Here is a 23,867-nt window from a genome sequence, read left to right on the forward strand (position 1 = left end):
GTTTTCACACATCACTTTTGATCATAGCCAAACTTGGTTGCATTAATTACCATGTTTAGATGCAAGGAAGGTTGGGAAGTGTAGTCTCTGGCTGAGTGACCATACACTCTGCTAAAACTCTGGGTAGAGGGAATGATTCTAGATGGAGGGAACAATAGATACTGGAGATAGTTAATAGTCTCTACTTGAATGGTTAGTTGGACACTACTGGGGCATCCTATTCTGTTTCAGACACTATGCAAGGCACTACAGTGGATACAAAGAGAATTCCTACTTTCAGGGGGTTCCCAGTATTATGTTATTATGTGTGTGACAAGACAGGTGCACACTGTAACACAAGAGAACCAGCAAACCCATAAGAGAGGCACAAAGTGCTACCAAAGTGGTTCAAAATAGAGAGATTTCCCATCAATTTGGAAAGCTCAGAAATAAAATTACTTTGAGAGACAGGAAGAGAGAATAGGGAGGATATTTTAGATAGGGGAAAGGGCTGGGAGGGAGACAGTGGAGGGCATGTCTAAGAAAAGCAAGCCTGATAGTTTGGTTTAGCTACAGCGTAGAGCACAGATCAAGGAAGTATGGAGAGGAAGCTGGGGACTTTGCATTTCTTTTCATTTGGCACAGGAACTGGTGAAGGGTTTTGAATAGGGCAGGGATATAATCAGAGCTGGCTTTCCAAAGACCATCAGTGGATACAGAATGAGTGAGAGTAGGGAGGGATTCAATGTGGGAGACTAGACGGAAGGCCAGTGTGAAAGTCTGAAGAGGGTTTTGTAGTAAGACAACTTCATAGGAAATAAACAAAACACCTCTGAAACCACCCTGGTTAAATATTAGCTGAATTACATGTTATTGACATACATTTATTGAATGCCTTACTATGCTCTAGACTAGTGGCCTTCAAACTTTTCTGACCATATACAGGAAGCAATCAATTTCTTCCCCCTCAATCCAGTTTCACAAACATATTTCGAAACAAAGCTTTCATAAAATGATACCTTTTTACTAGAGTGGAAAATGCAGTCTGTTGTTTTTCTACTCTTTTTTCTTACTTCTATTCCGAACCAGTAAACTTATTTACAGTTTGAGAAAGTTTCTTTAGGCACCATGAGGAAGACAGGAGGAGCTATCTGAATCTTAACAAAGTTATATTTAAGGAAGGAAAATAGGCACACACATACAAATAAACACAAAACGAGACAGAGAAACCATAGAGTGTGGGAGCTAGACGGGATCTGAGTAGCTACCTTATCTTAATATTTCATGTAATTAGTGAGAAAATGAAACTAAAAACCTTCTTTAACAGCTCACGGCAAGTTAGTGCTGCAGACCCAAAACAGGCAGAGCTTCTTGGAAGGTCCAAGTCTCTCTTATGTATTTAATTTTTTTTAATGTTTTTATTTATTTTTGAGACAGAGAGAGACAGAGCATGAGCAAGGGAGGGACAGAGAGAGAGAGAGAGACACAGAATCCAAGGCAGGCTCCAGGCTCTGAGCTGTCAGCACAGCTGACAGCGGGACTTGAACTCACGGACCGTGAGATCATGACCTGAGCTGAAGCCAGACACTTAACCAACTGAGCCACCCAGGCGCCCCTAATTTTTTTTTTAATAAATAAAAGTAAGATTATAAAAAGTGTGATATATTTTCATTTTAAGCCAATTCAATTTGAATTGTGCAAATGATGCTGTTTAATAAACATACCAAAAATGCCATTCAGATGTTCTGTTTATGAGCTAATATTTATTTCAATACTCATAGTTTATTCTCGATGATATGGACCAGCAATGGGACACTGATGTGAAGTTGCGTGCTGGCTTATTTCGGTCTGGTCAGTGGAACTCAGTAGAAATGAATCCTCTCTCATGTGGAGATAATACCAAAATATAAATTTGAAGCTGTTAAGCCCTTCAGGAATAAGCACTAATCAAATGGGTCGCTCTACCCTTATCCCCCAACTTCCATCTCCATCGAGAAAACATGGGGGTGTCGTGATTCCCAATTTTACCCACCATTCAACAATGTGATCAGCTCCTTAAAAGGTTCTGTGCTCTTCTGAGTCACTGTGTTCTTCTTGGATTTTCCATTTTCTGGAACCATCTAACTCCTGAGGCTATGGCTTTGATGTGACTGCCAAAAAAGTACTAACCAAATGCTTTAGGTACCATACCTTGTTGATCTTTTTACATATGCTCTCACCTTGACTGTTTCCCACTTAGAAAAATATTATAAACTAAACTTTTTAAATTTTACCAGTTAATGATGTCAAAACTTTCCATTAAATAAACCATATTCATGTCTTTCATACTAAACACTCTTTATTGTTTTTAATTTTTAAGGTATTGCTCAATTAAATCATTAATTAAGCTACTCTACCCTTTTCTTTTTTTTTTAAGTTTTTATTTACTTATTTTGAGAGAGAGAGTGTGGGGGGTGGGTGCACCGCTAGTGGGGGAGGGGCAGAGAGTGAGGAGGAGAGACAAAGAATCCCAAGCAAGCTGTATACTGCCAGCACAGAGCCCGATGTGGGGCTTGCACTCACAAACCAAACCATGAGATCATGACCTGAGCTGAAGTCAAGAGTCGGATGCTTAACCAACAGAGCGACCCAAGTGCCCAACAGAGCGACCCAAGTGCCCCTACTCTACCCTTTTTAGAGAGTTTGGAAAAAACTGATCGTGATAGTCTGCATTCTTATTTGCCAAATGTAGTAAGAAAATTGGGTATTTTGTGGGATAATTGCAACAGAAATACTGTTATGTTATATTATCTGATTTACTTAGGCTTATAAAGAATTACAAAAAGCATGGGACAATCACATTTTGATAGTACAATTTTTGAAGATTACCATATGGTGCTAGTTTTTGTGTAAAAATTTTTAAAGGGGAGAGTTACGTATATAGTCCAAGCTGTTAAATGATTTATTGTAAAATAGGTAATTTATCATATTTCTTCATAGACACTTCTTTTGTCAGCTTTTTTGATTAGAAATTTACAGAAACTTTTCGCAAAATATAACAAGCCAAGGTTCTTTACAGTTGTTTTTCGGTACTTGTGGTTTGAACAAAATTCTATTGCATTTCTTAACAACTAAATGAATTCATGAAGAGCACTATGCTTACTGTCTCTCTTCTCCCTTGAAACCCACAGACGTCTTTCTGGAAACGCTTTGACGCACATTCCCAAGGGAGCATTCGCTGGCCTTTATAGTCTTAAAGTTCTGTAAGTAAACAGGCTGTTATTTGCTATATTTCTGATTTTAGTGTCAAGTGGATGCTAATTAACTTGTAAAGACTGAATCCCTCTAACAAGCTGTTTAGAACCACAGGATAATTCAATTAAAGTCTACCTTCATTGGTACCATAGGACAGTATGATACCAGGCTGGATTTGTGTGTGAAAAAAAAGTTCATCTCTCCTGTTCTACTTTAAACTCTAAAATTGCCTCTAAGGAAGCAACTTATCAACTCAAACTTTTAAAAGAGTATTTCCCTTTCCTTTTGTGTAATGAAGTTGGGGACAGTCTCTTGAATCGTCTTGATCACCAGGTGAATAAACCCTTACGATGCTTACATAATGAGATCACAGCCTCAAACCATTTGTGAAGCTTGTCTCCTTACAATGCACCGAATAAGGATCAGCTAAAAAACTACCAAGTTTATGTTCCACTTGTGAATAGACGTGGAAAAGCCTAGTGCCTAATAGATATACTGAGTAGTTATTTAATTGAGAAATGCTAATTCACTAAGACTTGTAAAAGTGGTTTTCTTAGTATGTAATGTGCAATTTCCCAGTTTGTTCATCAGAAAACTCATTATTATTGAGTGCCTCCTTCTTCTAGTACCCATTGCTTAATTTTCTTTCATTTCTTCTGTGTAGGAAAAAAAAAGGTCACCTAGGTAGAGAAAATAGGTAATGTAAGTTGAAAGTCATACCAGGAAAATTTTATCTCAGAGACTATCCTGATTTTATTTCCTTTCTTTGAGATGAAAGTTTTAAACTTGAAGAAGGCATTTGATACATTTCTCCTTAATGGAAATTGCATTTCATTGACCTGAGGGATCCATAGGCTTTTAGAAAATCAGCTTTATTTAAATTTACTATTTTGTTAAAAATTAAACGTAACAGCAGAACCATCGTTTGGTCTGCTTAGGTGGTTGAGTTCAGTCCCCCTACGCTTAACTTGTTTTTGCTGTTAGGTAGAAATTTTTTTAATGTTTATTTATTTTTTTGAAAGAGAAAGACAGAGCTTGAGTGGGGGAGGGGCAGAGAGACAGAGGGAGACAGAATCTGAAGCAGACTCCAGGCTCCGAGCTGTCAGAACAGAGCCTGACACGGGGCTCAACCCACGAACCATGAGAACCTGACCTGACCCAAAGTCGGACGCTTAACCGACTGAGCCACCCAAGTGCCCCTAGGCAGAAATATTTTTAAGTTGCCATACAGCCAAACCCTAATGTGTTCATTCATTGTGTGTGCTAAAATTCTGAGCTGTAGCACCAACTCTTTAATGTACCTATGTCTCTATGAACTCATCAGAATATTTGGAACCATTCAAAATGCATCATAAATAAATCAAGTTTAGATAAGACAACTTAGATGATGTGTTTTCGATGTTTTGAGTTATGTACCACAAAGTATTTTGGATACGTGTTAAATAAATTATACTAGAATCCATTATTTTAACTCACTTAACAAAATGTATTTTGGAAGTACTGAGCGAGAGAGAGAGAGCATGTGTATGCATGTGTATATGTGTGTGTGTGTGTCATTGAACAAATTATTGCTAAAAATACAAAGATCAATAAGTATGGCCCTTGCCTTTGAAGAGTTTATAATGTAGTGATAGGTTGTGGGATCAAGATAGTGGGACAAAGCCAAACAAACAGGTCTCCTCTGATTCATCTGAAAAATGTGTCTAGCGACCTGTGCAGGACACTGCATCCAGAAATTGGAAACCATTTAGTCCAGTCTGATGGTTCAGATTTGGCTTCCTGCAAGAAATGTTTTTCCAAACAGATGATCCAGGAGCTGAATCTTAGCACACCTGCGAAACAACCATAACGTGATCAACTGAGGGGATAAATGCAGAGACACGGAGGCAGGAAGTACCTGGGATGAACAGGCATCTCTAAGAAGATTGGTACTCAGGCATTTGGGGAAAGATGAAAAGTATCTGCAGAAGAGTGTGGAGAGATAGAAAGGGTCCCGGTCCCAGGGATCCTGTATGTCATGTCAAAAATGCATGAGCATTGTTATGATCTAGGCATGATGAGAAGCCAAGGAAAAGTTATAAGCATGGGAATGGCATTTTCAGACTTGGCAGTGTAGCTAGATCACTGCCCCCGTGAAGAGAAATTTAGAGGAGCAAGACTTCTGCCCAGAATTATATTTGCTCTTCCTTTTGCTTTGCTGACTTAAAGACTAATATTCAATGAGCAAATTCAATCATCAAATGTTTTGAAAGTATTTCATTCAGTAGTAGAACAATGGTTCTCAACTGTGGCCACTCTGCTTGCCCCAGAGTGTTGGAAAACCAACATCTTTGGTTTTCTGGATGATTGGCATGTAGCAAACTGTCCTGTGATGTGCTACTCAGCGCATATTGACCAAATTTGAGTCAATAATATATTCATGCATAATAACACTAAAAGGTTTTATAAGAAGTTCTGCATAGGCCTAATAATTTGTACAGGAAAAATTAAATGGAATAAATGTATTCTCGTAAAATCACTGAATAATTCAGTGTATGCATCCTGTCTATTCCAGGTATTGTATGATTTAGTTGAAAACAGTATTAGTGCAGTAGAAGAATTACCTCAACAGCCACAAAATAAATTAAAAACATATAACCGTGGAGGTATAAAACTTCTTCTTAAAAATAATTGCCATTTGAGGCGCCTGGGTGGCTCAGTCGGTTAAGTGTCCGACTTCGGCTCAGATCATGATCTCACAGTCCATGGGTTTGGGCCCCACGTCAGGCTCTGTGCCGACAGCTCAGAGCTTGGAGCCTGCTTCGGATTCTGTGTCTCCCTCTCTCTCTGCCCCTCCCCTGCTTGCTCGCTCTCTCTCTCTCTCTCTCTCTGTCTCTCTCTCTCAAAAATAGAATAAAAAACATAAAAAAATTTTTTTAATAATAATTGCCATTAAATTAGCAGAGAAATATGAAACATAAGGTTCCGTTGAATTTCATTAACAAAGTTTGCTTTGTAAAGATTTTGTATTATAGCCTTAAAATTTTTTGGAGAACAGTCATAAAAATCTGTTATGACAATTGTGTAATATATATATTTATTTGGGTGGCCTGTTGCTTTTCTAATCTTGCTCTTCCATTATCCAGCAGGGTCTGCTACCCGACTTCTATGAAGGCAATACTGTGATTTTTTTTTTTTTCCAATTTGGCCTCAATTCTCTGTTGCCATTAGGCTCTCCAGTACTGGAGAATGAAGGCTTGCCTCAGCATGTGATGGAGCTTTGAGATAGGATAAATGTGCTTTGTGATATTTCAACCTTATCTTGTCCTAAAAGAGAATTATTTTTACACTATTCTCCTCTACAAGGAACAGGCATTTCTGAAAATGTCATGCTCATTTGTGAGAGTGTAACACTTCCTAATTTTCTCCCCTACAACATCTATCATTTATCTTAGCATGTTATCCTTATTTTAATAAAGGTTGTTTCCTTCTTTCCCATATAAGCATAGTCTGTTATGTATCTTAAAATTCTAGTTCTTATTCTAGTATCCATGTAGAACTCTAATCTCACTTCATGGTTCTTGTACAAAACAGCTTCTGGTCATGTTGTTTCTCTCACACCCAACCTTATTCATTAAAAGTAGAGCAAACATGAAGGAAAAAATCAGTAAAACTAAAAGGCAACCAACAGAATGGGAGAAGATATTTGCAACTGACATAGCAGATAAAGGGTTAGTATCCAAAATCTATAAAGAACTTAGCAAACTCAATACCCAAAATAATAATAATAATAATCCAGTGAAGAAATGGGCAAAAGACATGAATAGACACATCTCCAAAGAAGACATCCAGATGGCCAACTGACACATGAAAAAATGCTCAACATCAGTCATCATCAGGGAAATACAAATCAAAACCACAATGAGATACCACCTCATACTAGTCAGAATGGCTAAAATTAACAACTGAGGCAACAACAGATGTTGACAAGAATGCGGAGAACCCTCTTGCACTGCTGGTGGGAATGCAAACTGGTGCAGCCACTCTGGAAAACAGTATGGAGATTCCTCAAAAAATTAAAAATAGAACTAGCCTATGACCCAGCAATTGCACTACTAGATATTTATCCACAGGATACAGGTGTGCTGTTTCGAAGGGGCACATACACCCCAATGTTTATAGCAGCGCTATCGACAATAGCCAAAGTATGGAAAGAGCCCAAATGTCCATTGATGGATGAATGGATAAAAAAAAATGTGGTACGTATATACAATGGAGTATTACTCGACAATCAAAAAGAATGAAATCTTGCCATTTGCAACAACATGGATAGAACTGGAGAGTATTGTGCTAAGCGAAATTAGTCAGAGAAAGACAAATATCATATGGCTTCACTCATATGTGGAATTTAAGATACAAAACAGATGAACATAAGGGAAGGGAAGCAAAAATAATATAAAAACAGGGAGGGGGACAAAACATAAGAGACTCTTAAATATAGAGAACAAACTGAAGGTTACTGGAGGGGTTGTAGGTGGCAGGGGGATGGGCTAAATGGGCAAGGGACACTAAGAAAGACACTTGAGATGAGCACTGGGTGTTATATGTAGGGCGTGAACCACCGGATTCTACTGAAATCATTATTGCACTATATGCTAACTAACTTGGATGTAAGTTTTAAAAAAAATTTTTTTAAGTTTGTATTTTAAAAAAAAGAGCCTAACATCTGACTCGTTCATAAAGATGTCTGCTATCTGAGTATCATTTATATAATGATACATGTATCACTTTATTATAAATTTTTTTAATTTCTCCTTTATAATATAGTTAGGGCAGTACATTCTATTGGTTTTTTTCTATGAAGTGATGTGTGTAAACAGGCTATATTTTTATGAATTTTATCTAAATATAATAGATGGGGCATTATAAATATTTAGTATTAAAGGGAGAATTGAGTCTGGTCGTGTTGAGACCACAGTGCTAGGGGTAAAATGCTGAATAAGCCTGCTTCTTTCTTCATGGCAACTCTTCCAAATGTTTTATAAAACCCAAAAGTCACTGAAAGAAAGAGATAACCGATTATTGTATAGCATGGTAAGAAAGGTAGTGTAAAAGTTATGTTCATCTGGGTCCCTGATCAGCATAGAGAGGGTAAGGAGGGCATTTGATTAAAAAAAAGAGAAAGATAATAGTAAGCCAATCCATTAAGAAAATGAAGATAGTGGTGCGCCTGGGTGGCTCAGTTGGTAAAGCCTCCGACTTGGGCTCAGGTCATGATCTCACAGTTTATGAGTTCGAGCCCTACATTTTCAAACTTGTAATATTTTAAAATCAGGGAAAGAAATTAAGAAAATACTGGGGCACCTGGGTGGCTCAGTCAGTTAAGCGTCAGACTTCAGCTCAGGTCTTTATCCCGTGGCTGGTGAGTTCAAGCCCCGCCTAGGGTTCTGTCCCGACAGCTCAGAGCCTGGAGCCTGATTCTGCATCTCCTTCTCTTTGCCCCTCCCTCACTTGTGCTCGCGCGTGCTCTCTCTCTCTCTCTCTCTTGATCTCTCTCAAGAATAAATAAACATTAAAAAAATTAATTAAAAGAAATATGCAGCCATTCTTTGTCTCTAGAGAAAGTGGAAAATTTTCTTTTCTCACCCATATGTGAATGATAAAAATGAAGCCAAAAGTGCCTAAACCCATATTCAGTTCATGGTGCTTTCTGCTTCTATTGGATGCACAGAATAAAGGAGTATTTGCAAAAGAAATCAGCAGCTATGTTGTGAATGCTTTCTGTTTTAATTGCACTCCAAAGTGCTGTAAACCCTTTCATTGTTTTGTCTCCCACTAGGATATCTTAAACAAAAACAGAATTTTCTAATTAACTTACTGGAGACTTGTGGAGATAACTTGTGCTTGTTTTGTCATTTAAAAGTAGTTAAACAGGGGCGCCTGGGTGGCTCAGTCGGTTGAGCGTCCGACTTCGCTCGGGTCACGATCTCACGGTCCGTGAGTTCGAGCCCCGCATCAGGCTCTGTGCTGACAGCTCAGAGCCTGGAGCCTGTTGCAGATTCTGTGTCTCCCTCTCTCTTCGGCCCTCCCCCCGTTCATGCTCTGTCTCTCTCTGTCTCAAAAATAAATAAAAATGTTAAAAAAAAAAAAGTAATTAAACAGAAGTTCTTTAGTTTAGGGAGAGATCAGGACTTAAGTGATTTCTAAATTATATTTTTTGGTATTTTACTTGTAGAAGTAGTTCAAAAATTAAATTGCTGGGAGGTAGTTCAGGAGTAGCTTTAAAAATTATCATTAGCAAAGTTCATATAAGTTCTGTTTTCTGAAACCGGATATATAAAACTTTGGAGAAAGTTTGCCACTGTTTAATGGAGGAAAACCATCTGAGTATCTCTTATCCTCTACTCCAATTTTCCAGTTGTTTTAGGAAGACCCCATTTTAATAGTTTCACTCTTTGGTTAGAAAGCATAGAAGGACTATTCAATACTTTATAGAGTAATATATCACCTACAAAGTTTAGACATCAATGAAGTCTATTTGAATCTTACCAACATTCACATTTATCACTCAATTAGTGAGTGACTTAGAAAACATTTCTGTGAAGGTAAAATTTTATAATATATTAAAACTACTTGGAAAAGTATAAAATAATATAGAAATGTAAAATTTTAATACTCAAGTAAATTATGTAAAATATGGAATTCAAGCTATAATTTTACCAATTCCTTAACAGATAAGTGAAATGTGAGATCTTCCTAAAACTTGACTTTTCTCATAAGGAACAATGGGGCATCTGGGTGGCTCAGTTCGTTGAGTGTCTGACTCTTGATTTCCGCTCCGGTCATGATCTGATGAACCATGAGATCAAGCACCACTTTGGGCTCTGCACTGTCAGCCTGCTTGGAATTAATTCTCTCCTTCTCTCTCTCTCTGCCCCTTCCCTGGTTGAGCCCTCTCTCTCGCTCTCTCTCTCTCTCAAAATAAATAAATAAACTTAAAAAAAAAGGAACCAATACATTTGACACTCTTGATTTATGAAATGTTAGTTGAGTTCAAGTTTAATAATGAAATTACTCCAGTAAAACTATTAGGATACAAGTGACATAATTATATTCCTTAGTAAACAGAATCTCAGCCATGATAAGAAAAGTGTAAGTTTTATGACCTCTAAAGTATTTTCGTGTCTTATTTGTATACACACTCATATTTGTATATATGAAAGTATTACAAATACTTTCATATTTTTAATCCTCAAACACCTTATCTACCAGATGATATTATTCTATTCTCATTATACATGTAAATGACAAATGGTCAGGGAGAGTAAATGGTTTGCTCTCAGAGACTTAAAACATAGGCCTTATCAAGGGTGCCTGGGTGGCTCAGTCAGTGGGTGTCTGACTTCAGCTCAGGTCATGATCTCACAGCTGGTGGGTTCGAGCCTCGTGTCGGGCTCTGTGCTGACAGCTCAGAGCCTGGAGCCTGCTTCAGATTCTGTGTCTCCGTCTCTCTCTGCCCCTTTCCTGCTAGCACTCTGTCTGTGTCTCTCTTTCAGAAATAAGTAAACATTAAAAAAAATTTTTTTTAACTTAACACTTCTCTCCAAGCTCATTGCAGCCTCAAGTTGTGAAAATACTCCAGTGGAAGCAATTTAAGATAGCACAGGCGTGTGCGTGAGTGTGTGCTGCCTTACTGTGCAGCACCAGTATCACCTGGAAGTTTGCTAGAAACACAGGTTCTCGGGCTCCTACCCAGACCTACGGAACCAGAAACTTTGAGGGTGGGGCCCAGCAGGCTGTGCTTTAACAAGCCTTCCAATGGATACTGATGAACCCTGAAGTCTGAGAACCACTGGCACAGATTTTTTTTCCCCCATTTTACTTTCTGGTTAATTAAAATGTCACATCCAGTACAATCCCATTATATTGTTAACTTTGAGAAGGAGTCTATTAATTCACACAAAAAGGGTCAGCCTTCATTGAACGCTTACCACGCAGCAGGTATTGGTCTGTGTACCTTCACCCATCAGATCATAACAGTAAGCCCTGTGGGTGGGCATTATCACTGGTCACCGAGAAGTTGAGAACTTGGACGATTTCCCTGAGGCCACACTGCTAGGGGCAGGGACGGGGTAGACAGATTGGAGAACCCATACTCTTACCCATACCTTAATCATGCCATATACCGTACAACCTGAGAATTTGCACATTCACCAAATACGTCTCAAGGTAATGCTGCAAGGTGTCGTAGAAAGTGCATCAAGTCTGGAGTTAGACACACCTGGGGTTGGGTCCCCAGCCAGTCATCTAATGGAAAGAAACTTCCATTGCAGAGGTGAAGGAACCAGACAAACTGTTTCAGAGATCCAGATATAGGTTTGTGACCTAATAAGTAGAGGCTTTTCTGTAAAATGGCTGCTTTCTTAAAATGGTCTTCTGCCTTTGGCTTACGTAGACCACGAAATACTGGGAGAACGGATGCAAAATTATTGCCTTATAAATATTTATTTTTTTTTTTATTTTTTTTTTAACGTTTATTTATTTTTGAGACAGAGAGAGACAGAGCACGAACAGGGGAGGGGCAGAGAGAGAGGGAGACACAGAATCGGAAGCAGGCTCCAGGCTCTGAGCTGTCAGCACAGAGCCCGACGCGGGGCTCAAACTCACGGACTGCGAGATCGTGACCTGAGCCGAAGTCGGCCGCTTAACCAACTGAGCCACCCAGGTGCCCCTAAATATTTATGAATAAAATAGCAAAATATGAGGAATCTAATGGGAATTTTTTTCCATGCTATTTCCCTACTAACAATGATAGATATTTATTTCTTTGTTGCCAGCTGCTTCTGTTCTGTAGTCATGCTCTGAAAAGAACAGTTGAACCCAGGCAAGCAAAAGCTCAATACTTCACAAAAAGAATTTAATTTACATTAAAATATGGCTACACAAGAAAGAAGATCTTGAATAGCTTCCTGCTGTATCCATATTTCCATTTTGTCTAATTTATACAGTCCTCAGAGTGGTCCTTTAAAAACATAAATAAAACAAGTGTTGGTGAGGATATGGAGAAAAAGGAACCCTCTTGCACTGTTGGTGGGAATGTCAACAGTATAGCCACCGTGGAAAACAGTATGGAGGTTCCTCAGAAAATTAAAAATAAAACTACCATGTGATCCAATAATTTCATTACGGGTATTTACCCAAAGATAACAAAAACACTAATTCAAAAAGATACACGCACCCCTGTGTTTATTGCAGCATTAGATACAATAGCCAAATTATGGGAGCAACCTAAGTATTCATCAATAGAGAAGTGGATAAAGGGTGCGTGTGTGTGTGTGTGTGTGTGTGTGTGTGTGTGTGTGAATATTATGCAGCCATGAAAAGGATGAGATCTGCCATTTGAGACCATATGGATAGACTGAGAGAGTATTATCTAAGTGAAATAAATAAGACTCGGAAAGACAAATACCATGATTCTACTCATAAGTGGAATCTCAAAAAAGTGAATAAACAACAAAAAAACAAAAAAAAATACAGATTCAGACCTATAAATACAGAAGACAAACTGATGGTTGCCAGAGGGGAGAAGGATGGGGGTGTGAGCCAAATCAATGAAGGGAAGTGGGAGATAAGGTCTTCCAGTTATGGGATGAATAAGTCACAGGAATATAAGGCACAATACATTCAGTGATCTTGTGATAGAAATGTATGGGGATAGATGGTTGCTACACTTGTGGCAAACATAACATAATATATAAACCTGTCAAATCTGTAAGTTGTACAGTTGAAACTAATGTTACATTGGACATCAACTGTACTCAACTTTTTAAAAAAAGAAAAACATAAATAAGATTATGTCATTTCCCTATAAACCATTCAACAAGAGTATCTTGTCACACTTAAAATAAAGCCTCATTGTGGCCTGCAAGTCCTCCATGAGACAGCTTCAGTCTCTCCCAACCTCTTGCTCTCACTCGCTCCTCCTCGCAAGTGATCCTTTGCTGCTCCTTGAACAAATCAAGCGAGCTCTGGCCTCAGGGCCTTTGCACTTACTCCTCCCTCTTCTCAGAAACTCTTCCCAGATGTTCACAGGATTTGCTCCATGACTCCATTCTGGTCTCCTCTCAAGTATCAACTCCTAAGAAGATCTTCCCTGACCACCTTTAAAATAAAAATCTCAACCCTTGTATCCATCTATCCCAAATCCATATTTTGTTTTTTATTCATAGTACCTACCATTTGCCTGATGGTATATACTCACCCATTAATTTTTAATTATCTTTCATTCCACATAGGAATTCAAGCTCCCCAAGGGCCAAGGCTTTGTCTGATGCTCTGCTGTTTCCCTGACACTTACAACAGAGCCTGGCAGTGCTGTAGCCAGTTATTATTGATTACTGTTAACTTTCTTTAACATTTTTCTTCATTTCTTTTCACGTGCAGCATGCTGCAGAATAATCACCTAAGACAGGTACCGGTGGGAGCACTGCAGAATTTGCGAAGCCTTCAGTCCCTGTAAGTACAGTTAAAATTGCAAAATGTTCTCAGGACCAATATGGGAAGGAGCAATGAAATGTCCAAATGACCATTTTCATCAACTCCTTGGTTGGGGACCCTAGCTAAATAAGTTGTGAGTGAATGAGACTTTTCATTATGGCAACAACCCTTTGAATCTTCACTAAACAATACGGGGTGGGGGGGACCAGTGTTGGAGTTCAGGTTTTCAGATCAGACACTCAATCATAGCACCTGCAGTGAAAAGCCTCTTATATATGCTGGTATCACAGGACAGAATCTTGCAGATCCAGGATCTTGTCCTGCATTCTCCTGTAGTATTTTGTTCCTGAGTTCAAATCAGAAATAATGCTTTCTCCTCTTGTCTAGAAAAATCTAGATAAGATTGGCATCTTCAGTTTATTCCATTTCTAGATGATCTGAGCTGACTTGTAATGAAACTTTTGCTAAGTCAAGGGAAGGAAAAATAAGATGAAAACAGAGAGAAGCAAGCCATACGAGACTCTTAAATACAGAGAACAAACTGAGGGTTGCTGGAAGGGAGGAGGGGCTAAATGGGTGATGAGCATTAAGGAAGGCAGTTGTTAGGATGAGCACTGGGTGTTATATGTAAGCAATAAATCACTGGGTTCTACTCCTGAAACCAAGACTACACCTTATGTTAACTAACTTGAATTTATTTATTTATTTATTTATTTTTTTTATTGTTAAATTTTTTTTTTCAACGTTTTTTATTTATTTTTGGGACAGAGAGAGACAGAGCATGAACGGGGGAGGGGCAGAGAGAGAGGGAGACACAGAATCGGAAACAGGCTCCAGGCTCCGAGCCGTCAGCCCAGAGCCCGACGCGGGGCTCGAACTCAGGGACCGCGAGATCGTGACCTGGCTGAAGTCGGACGCTTAACCGACTGCGCCACCCAGGCGCCCCTAACTAACTTGAATTTAAATGAATTTTTAAAATGACTTAATCTTTAAGGTTCTGTATATACATCAGGGGTCCTCAAATCAGTGAGCTAAGATCTAATGGTATATCTTAAATTCTCACTGCACAGCTTCCCCATCACCACACCCAAACATACAAACATACTCACAAACAATCCCACTGACACACAGACACATACAGACACATGAACATACACAGCACTGGGGTTATTTTTCCTTATTCTGAGTATACAAGTTTTCTATCAGGAGTTTCCACTCTTCATTGACTTAGAATCTCTGAATAAGTAAAAATTAGTTATTTCCCACAAAAAGAACTTTCATACCAGCTGGACGTTTTAGAGCTTGGGTTGTAAGCAAGTGTTTACAGTGACTGTTTGGCAAGACTGTGCCGTGAGTAGGTGGTCAGTAAATCTTCATCTCCTGAGAATGTGTAAGTGCTCGCAATATATCGCATGATTTCCAATATATGCATGTGTAATATGTGCTTTTATCTTACTTACACTGAAAGTCCTCATCTGTCAAACAAAATACTGGTTTCTGGTCTGGAATGATGAGGGAGATGCATTTAAAAAGCACGTAAATATTGCAGACTCTAGTTGAAAAGTATCTTAAAGAATCCATCGGTTAATAGTTACATAGCATTTGTTTAATGCCTTTTACTGAGGTGATACAAGAGGAGGAGAAACATGAGATTGAAGATGATACTTTCCTCCTTTGATCTTTTTTTGTTGTGGTTGTTCTTTTAATGAAAGCAAATCTGTGCTTGAGACCATTTTAAGCTTTGTAGTCCAGTCAAACAAAGTGACTTCCTAGGTTTTCACGAGCCTATAGATAAACAAGCCCACAAGGGCCCCTTTGTGGCATGGCGATAGGTCTGTTGCATTTTCAGGGGCTCCTTAATGACATCACAGTATCACTCCTCCTTTGTTGCACAAGCATTTTCCTGAAGGAAAGAAGCAGTCAGAAGGCAAAACACTCTCAAGTTGGGTTGTCTGCATCAGGGCACGGGGTCTAGTGGCCGCACTGAAAAACGAGATAATAGCAGTAGCCAATAGGAACTTTAAACAGCTGTGAGGCAGGCAGAAGATAGAAGGATAAGAGTCGGTAACCAAAAGCCCCTATCAGCTGAAAGAAGATCACAAACAGAATACCCAGCAAAGTGAACTCTTTGAGAAAGAGAAAACCATGAATCTTTTGTTCACTTGAACTGGGCGGTGCCTCCCTGATAAAGGTGTTCAGATTTGGTTTCTTACCGTCTGGAGATTCACTGTTCACCAGGTGTCTCTTGCCTTATGGTTTCTGATTCACAAACACAATTGTGTTTGAAACCTTATAAGTATGTGTTCCCTGTGAAAAAGCCAAGGGTTAACTTTCTAGTATGATGTTTATCGCATCCAGATAGATACTCGGCCCCCGGTGCATGCTGAATTTTATCGGCTGACTGTGTAATGTTTGTCCAGCGGTCCCTTTGCCCGGAGCGCAGACAGGCCCATGTGAGGCGCTGAATGTTGGCACTGTGTGCTACCGCGCCACATTTTCTCATGGTTTTTTGTGCTGCTTTGATACAAGAGTTAAGATTGGACAAAAAGTGTTATAAACATAGACTCTAACCACCAACCGCACAGACACTGTATTGTACCAGCTGAAGGAGCCCCTATGGGGTGTGTGGGTTTGGGCCACAGTGAACCCTTGTAAAGTTTTGCCGTCGTCCCAGACTGGAGATGTTTAATGGTACTTCTCCCGCTTCCTTCATGCGGTTCCAAAAATGAAACCATCAGGTTTTGTTTTGTTTTTTAAATGTTTATTTATTTTTGAGAGAGTGCGTGCACGCAAGTGGGGGAGGGGCAGAAAGAAAGGGGGACAGAGGATCCGAAGCAGGCTCTGTGCTCGCAGCAGAAAGCCTGACACGGGGCTCAAACCCACAAACTCTGAGATCATGACCTGAGCCAAAGTCAGAAGTTTAACTGAGCCACCCAGGCGCCCCGAAAGCATCAGTTTTGAGACTAGTGATCATTACATGATTGCATTACATGAATGCATTACATGAATGCAAACATGCATTCCTCTTCCTGTCTCCATTCATTGTCCATGCTTTCAGGCCACTTCTGTATCAGTACAAGTAACAAAGAGGATGAGACCTGCCTCATCGTCCATGCTCCCCACACCTGGGAGGCCTCCACTCTGTCACTCGGCTTTTCTTGAACTATAGTCAACTTTTAGACTATCACCCGGCCCTTTTTCTAATGTTTCCTCTTTTTTTCTGTCCCTGGAATTCACTGTTTCTCTTCACTTTGTTATTTTCCTTGTCTTACACATTCGCTCTTTAAGCTGCACTCCAACCTCCACAGGAGCTGTGAGTGCATCACCCCCCTACATGCCTGGCCTTGTAATCTCCAAAGGGGATTTCTCAACCCTGGCTGCAAAGAAGAATCATCTGGACAGGCCCAAAGCCCAAGGCTGCACTCTCTGAGTGTTTTCTAACTGGTTCCATTATACCGTTAAGTGCTTCTTAACTGAACGTTGGGAAAACTCGTGTCAGGCAGCACTTCTTCAGATGTTCTGCAAATATTCCCCTGAGCTATTTTCAAACCTGAAATAATCACATAATCCATACTTTGCATTCCAGTGTGAACTAAAAAGGTACTCGGAATATGAAATAAAAGTCTGGGATTGCATTGTTTGTGTTTAATTGAAACAGCTCATACATACCTGCCTATTAAGTCTACTGACGATCTGGGGCAGATAAAGACAGGAGGCCACATGCTGTGTGGATAGCACACCCTACTATCCGAATGTGTTTGTCACGGCACCAACACCTCCCAGATATAGAGGACAGAATGCTGGGCCTCATCTCTGACTTACTTAATCAAAAACTTCATGTCAACAAAATCCTCCGGGGATTTGTATGGCCAACACATTTGAGAAATTAAGTGTTTTATTGTGCTATGACACAGACAAGTGGTCTACCAACCAAGTGGCTGATAAGTACTGAAATAGATCCAGTATACTTTGCCCCACCATATAGCTTGGCTTCATTGAATATAGTTTGAGAAACTTGATACATTAAAATTGGTCACATTGCTGTGAGGAAGCAACAAATTGTACTCACGTTTCAAGAGATGTAATTTTCATTTATTTTACATAAACAAAAGATATTTGGCCTTGTTCATAATGAAAACACATAGGTACGTTTGTGTTCTTTTAACTCTCTCCTGATGTTTACAAATTGCTTGTCTAAAGAATAAGAGGTCAAGCCCATGTGCCAGAGCCCAATAGCCCAGAGCCTGCCCCTGTACAATATGTATGTTTGCTTCTGACATGGTAATGACTGCCCAGACACCAGTTGGATTTTTGTAATGTAATCAAATATAACTTAATTTCCTTTCTGTTTTTTTGGAAGGGAATAGGAAATGTAATCAGAATTCACAATGAGTTGTGTTTCACCAAGAAACTTTTGGCATTATAGACATTTGAGGACTAGGTTCAGATTACAATGATTTGATGGAAACTCAAAACTTAACCCTCCCCTGACCTCATACCTTTGTATCTGTAGCTAAGAAATCGATCTATGGGGAAAAAAAATCGTTACTTCATTTGTTGATAGTCATCAATGACGTTCAGTCATCTCACTGTCATTAGTGAAGTTCAAGGTGATCAAAGAGAATGACATATTCATCTTTGCCCAGTTAACCAGAGTATTATTTAATACATGTTGGTTTTCATTTCAAGTTCCCACTAGAGAAACAAATTGGGTTGGTACATAGAAAATAAAAGAATCAGACATATCTTTGGTGTTGTCTCTAGTCTCCAATTAGAACACCAATTGGTGTTCATCTTCGGGGTGTAAGACATTGTTTTAAAACCTAAAAAGAACATGTAATTCTTGCCTGGAACGTGATCAGCCTGTGCATCTTGTGATAGCAGCTTCAGGGCTACCGACTCCTCTGCCCCTGAGCCCTGTGAAATGTTAATAATGTCACCCAGACTCTTCGTGGTAAGGTTTTGCTGATAATAGTCCTCAAAGAGAGTAAGAGAAAGAGATGAGGAGGAGAGGCAGGGTTCATAGTGCTGGGCAGAAAATAAGGCAAGCCTAGAACCAGCCCCAGTTTTCTCCCATGAACATCCAGGAGCCTATTCAGTTTCAGACCTTGGATAAAGAATGGGAAGGAAGTAACAAAAGGAGGTCTAAGCAGACAAAAAAAAGTAGAGTGAGCTAACCAAGAGAATAAGATTAAAAGATCAAAGAGGTTAAACACACACACACACACACACACAATGGTTTTAGTATTAGTGACATTATTCTTCCCACTAAAATAGTCTCCAGAAAGAGAAATTACAAGCTTACACAATAAAAATGCATGTTAAATAAATAAAATTTTGGTTTAGTTTGGTTTTTTTCACCAAAGTGCCAGCATAGCAGGTATGTCTTGGGATGGAGGTGGACTTCGGGTGTTCCAGAGGCCAAGGGTTTTGTCTAGTGCACCATTAGGAGGTCATTTCATAGAACCACGTGCAAACCAGCACCCAATGCATTGTTATGAGAAGTTTTCCTTGTCTCCCTCCCCGATTAAACAGCAGGAGAAAACTATTTTCAAAGGTAAAGCCCTTTCTACACAGTGTCTATAGCAAGAGAGAACTCAAATTGGAGCGCAGTCCTCAGAATCATGTATGGGAAAAAAATGTGAATACGTAATGCAAGACCCCATGTAAAAACCATTCGTACATCAGTCTATCTGCCAGTGCTCTGATTAAAATCGTACATGTGACAGTCACATCAGATAGGTAAATAACTAAAAGAGAACATAGATGTTATAAATGAGAAGTAGAATACCACTTTTCTCAGTCTTGTGATGTGAAATGAAGGTTACCTTTGGAAGTGGGTTAAACTCTTCAGAGAAGCTAAAGGGATGGCACCAATGGAAGGTATACTGTTTGTAAAAAGGCACATAAAGAGGGGTGCCTGGGTGGCTCAGTCGGTTAAGCATCTGACTCTTAATTTCGGCTCAGGTCATGATCTCACGGTTCGTGAGTTCGAGGCCTGAGTCAGACTCTGTGCTGACAGTGTGGAGCCTGCTTGGGATTCTCTCTCTCATCCTCTCTCTTTGCCCTTCTCCCTCTCAAAATAAATAAATAAACTTAAAAAAAAAAAAAAAAGAGAGAAGCAATAAAGCATGGGAACACTGCCAGGACAGAATCAGAAACACCCAGGGTGTTTAAACCCACATGGTTATCAAAGCAGCAGCAGCTGTTTATGAAGCACCTTCTTCATTCCACTCATCCTCAGACAAGGAGGAGTCACATGAGGTAGGAGCTGAGATTACCCCTTTCTTAGTGATGATGAAGCAGAAAGCTCAAAGATGTTAAATGACCTTCTCAAAGTCATATGGCTTGAAATGGAGTCAGTCTAGAAGTGAGTCTGGGATACGAACTCTGGTCTTCCTAGCACCAAAATCTGCCTATTTTACCACCATGCTCTCTCCCCTCCCTCCAAAATCTACTTCAGAGAATGGGCACACAGCAGGATGCACTAATGTGAGGGAAAGGAGCTTGACAGAATCACATCTTACTTCTAGACCTATGTTGTGAAGGTTTACAAAAAGAAAGAAATTTACAAAAAGAAGAAATTTCTGCAGGACAGAAATAAATAAGTTGAAGAAGAGAAGAGAACAATATTATTAATGTGTGGGCCAGTCTGCTTTTTTTAGTGTTTCCCTATGCTTTTGGTTGTCTGTTCCCTCATTACCTGTGAGGTAGAATTTGCCTCCACTTTCCTGATAAGGAAACTATAGGTGAGAAAAGAGTATCTTGTCCCTATTGCAAAGGTGAAAGTTGATCAGACAATGACAGGAGGGAAGAACATTCCAGACAGAGGGAACTACTTGTGCACTGCCTTGTAGTGGAGGTGGCTGGAGGCGAAGCTAGTACATGAAGAAGCAGAAACAAGCTCCTCGTGGCTGAAGCAGGAAGAGTCCTGTGTCACTAAGCTCTTCTTGTGCAAGAAGAGCTTAGTGAGACAGGTGGGGTCAGACACCTTGAAAGCCATTTGGGACATGCCAAGGATTTTAGCCTTTATTGTGAAGTCAATGGGAATCCACTGGAGGATAAAAGGCAGGGAAGGGCATGATTTGATCTGTGTTACTGAAATAGTCTAGGAGAGAAAGGAGAACTTTGTCAGGATGGGGGCAGTGGAGATGGTGAAGGGGAAATGGATTTGAGAACTATTTAGATGAAATTACCGGTGTTTGGTAAGGAACCGGCGATGAAGAACGATGGAGTAAGAGATGTCAGGATGATTCCTAAATTTCTGGTTTATAACCATGTGCTTAAGGAAGCCCATCACTGAGAACAGGAAACACCGGCAAAAAGCTATGTTTGGGGACAATGGAGGCGAACGATAATGAGTTTGGTCTTGAACGTGTGTGTTTGTGGAGGAACAACAGAGTAGAAATGTCACAAAGACAGCCCGAAATCCAGATCTGGATCTCAAAAAAGAGTGAAATTTAGGTTAGACCCTCCTACCATGCATTTGCCTTCACCTAACACCTCCTTGTAACGATTTGGTTGTCTGACTACACTTTAGGAAACATGCTGCATAAAGGTTGGATCAACACGCTTAGAAAACAGGCTCATGTCTGCCTGGTTTACTTACTGTTAGATCTCAAGCACCAGGAACAGTACCTGCAAAAACGCACACTCCAGAAATATTTATTGAACTGAACTAAAGCCTCAAACCCTAAGTGATGTCCTAAACATCTGCTTGGGATCAGCTCATCTCTCCCAGTTTGACTGTAGCCCACATTCCCTGATATCTCTGGCTCCAAACTCTTATCTCTGTGCCTGGTTTTTTCTATCTGCCCTTCCTAAACTGAGAGTTGGACCCCAGTGGTTCCTTCAGGGATTTTGGAGTTGATCTGTCTACAAGATTTAGCTTTCTATTGTCTTAGCTGAGGACTCTCCACTTAAAGAATTCCAGGCCTCAAGGCAAACCAGTGGTTGCCAGAGGGCAGGTGGGAGTGGAGTGGGAGGGGATAAGCAAAGTAGGTGAAGGAGATGAAGAGGGGCAAACTTGCAGTTATAAAATAAATAAGTCACAGAGATGAAAAGTACAGTATAGGGAATGCAATCAGTAATGTCATAATGACACTAGTATGGTGACAGTTGGTGACTACCCTTACCGTGGTGAGTACTGAGCGACACCTAATAACACTGTCTGTCAACTATACTTTAATAATGTTTTTTTTAAGGGCCCCTGGGTGGCTCAGTCGGTTAGGCAGCCAACTTCCTCGGGTCATGATCTCACAGTCTGGGAGTTTGAGCCCCGCATCGGGCTCTGTGCTGACAGCTCAGAGCCCGGAGCCTATTTCAGATTCTGTGTCTCCCTCTCTCTGACTCTCTCCTGTTCATGCTCTGTCTCTCTCTGTCTCAAAAATTAACGTTAAAAAATTTTTTTTAATTTTTTTTTTAAAGTGTAGGGTTTGGGGAAGAACCATAATGCTAAGTCTTGGAGGGCTGATGAGGTTCGAATAGGCAGGAAGTAGGGGATGCTTATGAATACAAGGCTCAGAAGTACTGTGGGAGGGAGCTAAATAGGGACAAGTTGACTAGGACAGAGAAATAGGAGAATAGCGTGGCCAGTGAAGGCGGATGGTGAACTTTGAATATCAGATGGGAAGTTTGGGTTTGAAGGGACGGTAATGTGGCAGAACCATGGATTCCTAACAGGGGAATGACATAGAGCATGGTTTGAGGGAGATTAATCTGGCAGCAGCCTACAGGATTAATTGAAGAGATAAGAGATCAAAGGCAAAAGGCCCAGCTCAGAGACTGTTGCAGTAATGCAGGTGTTAAGAGATAAGAGACTTAACTAGACAGTGGAAGTGGAGAGTTTTGGAGATAAAGATAAATGGAGAGGACTGGGTGAATGATTGGCTGGAAGGCAATGGAAGATTCAAAAAGGACCCCCAGATTTCAAACCCTGATGGTACCCGAGAGACTAATGGGGCCCTTGACCCCCCCACCCCAAAAAAAGTCTTTGTTTTCTATGGAGAAAAATGAAACTGGAGAAGTTAATGCTTGTGTTACTCGTCTCCTCGTCACAAAATTCACAGCAGCAATGACCTCTGAGAAAGGGAGCAACATACTGTAAATTGACTCTAAGATATTTCTCACTGGAGTCATGTACTCTCCAATAATGCCAGAAAGACAGGTTTGGTTCTGTTAGGCACTTCATCTAGCTGTTAGTCAAGCCAACCGACTAGTCTCTAAATTATTGCTCTTCAGTGAGCCTGTCGGTTTTATCTCTCCCCAAGCTGCAGAGATGAAAAAACTTTTTTACCTTTTCAGAAGTAAGTTTAAAGAGATCATTTTTCTTCCTGGTTTGCATTAAGTTTACCAATGAATAAGATGGAGAACAGAAAGGTAGAAGCAGAAATTCCCATTATATAAATTCATACACTTAATGTCTTCCTAGGATATAAATGGGAAATTTCATTAAAAGGTAGAATCCCACATTGTGGTTACTCCATCAATATTAAATAACAATAAATAACAATAAAAATGACTCATTATTATGAAGAATTCATATAAATCAGCATTACTTCAGTCCATAAGAGTTCATATAGATAAAATTGTATCCCAATAGTATTATTATAATGATCTGACAAATTCAATTCCAGTGATCCACTGGTTTTGGTGCAATAAAATTTCCAGGCAGTAAATTTCACTGTAATAAATATTTTAGAGACCTTGTCAAATTGTATTCTATATAAGCTTGGAAATCCATAATTCTCATTTCATAGCAAAGTAAGATAATAATGGGAAATGCTTTCATTTCTTAAAATGTTATAAATGAACTAAATGATTGTGCTCTTTTGACTATTCATGAATTATTCAAAATGGCCTCACAAAATGTACAAATGTATGTACAAGTGAGTTTGTCATTTTTTTTTAACTTACAAAGAAAAAAATGGTCATCCAAATATAAAATAGAAATGTCATTGATGAAAATGCTATGCTTCGGCTTCTTTTTAATATATTTTTTAAATTTTTTATTTATTTTTATATTTTTCAATTTTTATTTAATCTATTTTTTTTAATTTACACCCAAGTTAGCATATAGTGCAGCAATGATTTCAGGAGTAGATTCCTTAATGCCCTTTACCCATTTAGCCCATCCCCCCTCCCACACCTCCTCCAGTAACCTTCTGTTTATTCTCCAT

The 23,867-nt window shown here is 39.6% G+C and overlaps 1 protein-coding gene across 1 annotated transcript in view; it reads left to right on the forward strand.

The window, feature by feature from the left end:
* Positions 1 to 23,867, forward strand: part of LGR5 (leucine rich repeat containing G protein-coupled receptor 5) — a 127,238-nt gene that overhangs the window by 69,814 nt on the left and 33,557 nt on the right. Inside the window, exons 3-4 of the mRNA XM_049625973.1 lie at positions 3,150 to 3,221; positions 13,636 to 13,707. Coding sequence (XP_049481930.1) covers positions 3,150 to 3,221; positions 13,636 to 13,707 — 144 coding nt within the window. The remainder of the gene's footprint in view (positions 1 to 3,149; positions 3,222 to 13,635; positions 13,708 to 23,867) is intronic.

Source organism: Panthera uncia, chromosome B4 (genome assembly GCF_023721935.1).
Source record: "Panthera uncia isolate 11264 chromosome B4, Puncia_PCG_1.0, whole genome shotgun sequence".
In the NCBI taxonomy this organism is placed as follows: domain Eukaryota; kingdom Metazoa; phylum Chordata; class Mammalia; order Carnivora; family Felidae; genus Panthera; species Panthera uncia.